Source organism: Protobothrops mucrosquamatus, unplaced genomic scaffold (assembly GCF_001527695.2).
Source record: "Protobothrops mucrosquamatus isolate PMUCROS unplaced genomic scaffold, P.Mucros_1.0 scaffold1794, whole genome shotgun sequence".
Classification (NCBI taxonomy): domain Eukaryota; kingdom Metazoa; phylum Chordata; class Lepidosauria; order Squamata; family Viperidae; genus Protobothrops; species Protobothrops mucrosquamatus.
Window position 1 is genome coordinate 155,104 of NW_015387932.1, and position 4,221 is coordinate 159,324.

General features: G+C 38.2%; 1 protein-coding gene across 1 annotated transcript in view; it reads right to left on the reverse strand.

Annotated features, from left to right (window-relative positions):
* Window positions 1-3,237: 3,237 nt before the first annotated feature.
* The window catches only part of SLC25A48 (solute carrier family 25 member 48), a 16,920-nt gene continuing 15,936 nt past the window's right edge, over window positions 3,238-4,221 (reverse strand). Inside the window, exon 4 of the mRNA XM_015823187.1 lies at window positions 3,238-3,357. Coding sequence (XP_015678673.1) covers window positions 3,238-3,357 — 120 coding nt within the window. The remainder of the gene's footprint in view (window positions 3,358-4,221) is intronic.

Sequence of the window (4,221 nt, forward strand, 5' to 3'; positions counted from 1 at the left end):
TAGAGATTCTTTCGTTGGGCTATTTGTTGTTAGTTTGGCAGTTCCTTGATTGAGGTATTATTTACTTCTTGATTGTTGGTCTGACATTAATATTGATGTTAATTTATGCTCATCTGGGTGTTGATTGCTGGTGCTGAGGTAATATATTAATAACAGCAACAACAATAATGATGATATGATGATGATGATGATGATGATGATGATGATGATGATGATGATGATGATGTTAGAAGGTCCAATCCCCTGTTCAGGCAGGAAACCCTATAGCAGGGGTCTTCAAACGTGGCCCTTTTATGACTTGTGGACTTCAACTCCCAGAATTCCTCAGCCAGCATGCCTGCCTGAGGAATTCTGGGAGTTGAAGTCCACAAGTCATAAAAGGGCCAAGTTTGAAAACCCCTGCTCTATACCATTTCAGACAAATGGTTGTCCATTCTCTTCGTAAATGTTGGAGCATTCACAACTTCTGGACGCAGGTTGTTTCACTGATTAATGTTTTGCTCTTTTTGTTCACTTTTTGGCTTGTTGATTGTCTCTTTTATACAGTATGTCTATGTGACTATTGATGGCTAATTTGCCAGAATGCCAGGCTCACTAGAGAATTTCTCTAGCAGAGTTTATACAACTCTAGAGAGTTGTATATGTTACTCTCCTTTTTCTCAAGAGCTACAATCAATAGCAATGTGCAGGTTGTTCATTAATGGACAACTTTCTATGCCTACAGATAGTCCCTGACTTGCAAGCAGTGACGAGGCAACTGTTCAAAATTATGATTGATCTATAAAAGGGGACTTATGACCTGGATCTGAAGTTCCAATAGTCAGCCCCCCGCCCCAGTTATGTCAGTGACATAAACTCATTTTACAAGGGTTTTGCCAAACATCAGCAGATACTTCTGGTTTTCAGCAAAACTGCACCCATTGGTTCACTTAACGACCGTGGCATTACTATGTGGCGTCACTGGGGAATATGAATGATAGTGAATTTAGGAAGCTCAGGTTTATCAGTTGTATTCAATTGAAATCTTTTGTCATATTGTAGTGGGGGAGATAAGCCTCTTTTGTCTGGGTTTTTATGAGATCTGACCTTGCTGCTGCTTTTTTTAATTGCTCCAAAAACATAACTTTTAAAATAGTTAAAGTGTTTTATAGAAGATTGTTATTTTTTTGTGTGTGAACCAAAAAACATTTGTTTGGAAGGAAAAAATGTATGTAAATAGCCAGTTTAGCACTGAACAAGAATCAATCAATCAATCAACCAAGGATTTTCCTAAATGTGATTGAGTTGATTGTTAGAGTTGCGACAGAAGTTATAAGGAGTGAACTTACTATATTTTTCATAAATTAAATCAGTTTTAGATTTAGTCAGCTAACAGTATCAAGCTCCAAAAACCAAGAAAGATATGCTGAGGTTCTTCTAAGCAGTTTTCTTTATTGTTCTATACCAGGGGTTGGCAACCTTAAACATTCAAAGAGCCATTTGGACCCATTTCCCACAGAAAAGAAAACACTGGGAGCCACAAAACCCTTTTGACATCTAAAATGAAGATAACACTGCATATATCGTTTTTTTACCTTTATGCTATGTATAAAAAAACTATAATGTGTTGCATTTATGAAATCAATGAACTGCTACAAAGAAAACACATTTTTATTTCTGCATGCAACAAAAACATTTTGAACTCCAAAAAAAAAGATGCTGAGTCGAAGGTTACTTTCATAAAATACTCATAATAAAATTATCCCCATACCTCATCTCTTAATTAAAAAAAGATCAAAATATTTCATTAAACGTTCTTTACTAAAAGTCTAGTAAGGACAACCACATATATTCATATTCTCTCTCTCTCTCTCTCTCTCTCTCTCTCTCTCTCTCTCTCTCTCTCTCTCTCTCTCTCTCTCTCTCTCTCTCTTTCCTCTGCCTTGAGAAGAAACTGATTCAAAGACTGAGAAATTAAAACAAAAATTTGGGTCATAAGAAACACATCCTGCAGCAAGTTGTCCGGCACTGAGTTGGCTGTGGCAAGTTGGGTCCCCCTGCCCCACCATCCTGGGCAGAAGCTGCCATCAGGTAGTGGGACTCCTCCCCACCTCCTTCCTCAGGAATGGCCGGTTCCTGAGGCTGGGAAGGAGGCCGGCCAGCTGCAGGCAGAGGGTGGTCTGGGGGGGGGAATCTCCCACTGAATCCCCCCAAAGGCCCCCCTTGAGATCCCCCAAAATCTCTTCTGTCCACTCTGCTCCGAAAGGGGGATTTGGGGTTTGCCAGTCTTCAGTCGGGGGGAGAAGCTCTTCCTTTAGGAGATTCTGGCAATGACGGGGAGCAAATGGCTGCCCCTCATTGGGGTCCTTTGCCCTTTCCTTAAAAATGTCTCTTTGTGTTGATGCTGCCTAAAATTGTTAGGTTTTGCAACCACCTCACACTTTGCACTTTCCCCCCTTGAATCTTCTGCTGGATTTTGCTTATTTTTTTATATTGTGGATCACAAAGGCAAAAAAGGGAAAGTGAAAAGGAGAAATTTTCTTTCTCCAAATAAAACTTTTTGAAAAGTGATTGAAACACAGGAGAAAATTAGGAGAAAGATGGGCCTTGGCTTGAACCAATCAAGCTTTTCTGAGATGGCTTGGGAGTTCATGGTCTTCATAATAGCCCTGGGCCTATCCTAGACCATCCAAAGCCCAATCCAGGATAGTGGTCACGCTCTGGATCTGGTATTCATGTCAGAGCAGATTTAGTATCATTTGACTTCCACCATTTCCCCCAAATCAAAGGAAATGGGCATCTGTTTGCCTCAAAAACTGGAAAAGACTGTCAAGATCTGGTTGAAAAGACAAAAGTATGGAAGGTTTTGTTCCTTTTTTTAAGCAGCTTGTCTCATCAGGGGCAGACATATGTAGCAAATGGTGGTCATTGCATAAAGAAATAAATACTGACATCAAAAGGATTCATTTCAAGAATAATTTATTTTATTAATTACAGTATCATTAATTAAATTAAAATTGTGAAAGTACAGACATTACTTTTTAAAATTTTATTGAGGGCCGGCAGGGTGCCTAGAAATAATTCTTGTTAAATTACTTTTGTGTATTTTTTTTCCAACAAATGACAGAATTTCAAGCAATTAAAACTTTTTTTTAAAAAAAAAGCCAAAAACATGGTTTGTGCAGATGCAGAGCAATTGGATGCTGTCCATGATTATCCACCCCAAATGCTCAAGGTTCTGTAAAACTGACCTGGAATTCAAGGATTTGTCTCTACTTCTTTTCTTAAGGCTTTGAGTGAAAGTTCGTATCCAAGGAATGTGGCAGCACTTACAGGGAATCCTCGCACTGTATTCACTGTAAGACCTCTGAAAAAGACCTAATTATAAGAAAAAAGAAAATGTTATGTCTGTCAGAAATTTTTTGAACAGGGAAGAAAAAACTTATCGAAAAAGGTCTATTTTCATATCATTATTTTATAAGAAACACAAAGAATGGCCTCACCTAAATGATTTCTCACAAGTTTCTACATTGTATGTACTAACATTATGTCTTTTAAACATCCAGTATTACAATTACAAGGGGGAAATAAGCAATCTATAAACCTACACACAGAATACAAAGAGAGCCAGTTGATAGATTCTATGTAGTGGAACAACATCAAGATCAAAGTTTCCCACAACGAGGTTTCCAATTGCTCAGACACTCAAGGGTCTGAAAATACTGTGGATACATGTCTATTTGTCCAGTACTGCAAATGGGAATGCAAGCTTTTTTTTTTAAATTTTTTTTTTAAATTGGGAATGCAAGCTTGATGGTGCCTTTCCTTCTATGTTCACCTACACCCTGCCCTTTATCAACTCTGCAATATCATGTTCTTCTAGGCTTCCAAGTTTTTTCAATCTTGAGCAGTCCAAGGTTGTTGTCTTCAGGTTTAGAAAGTGTTGTCTAAGCAGTACTCAGATTTCATAAAATCCACTCTCCTTAAAGAACTTTCCTATCATTGTTCTGTTCCATTTCAGGATTAGCTTCAGATCTCATGTGAGATGTAGAATCCATCTGTTTCTGCTTTGGTTCCAGTTTACTACAGTAAATCTTAAAAAATCAAATATCCCTGTAACACTACACTGTCTGCCGATCTTGTAGTCTGCTTTTCCAATGGTGTGAATTCTTGCCATAACCTGTTTCTCTTTCTCTCGTTTCCTTCTATACTGTGATTCAGCATGCTATACCTGAAGCTTTT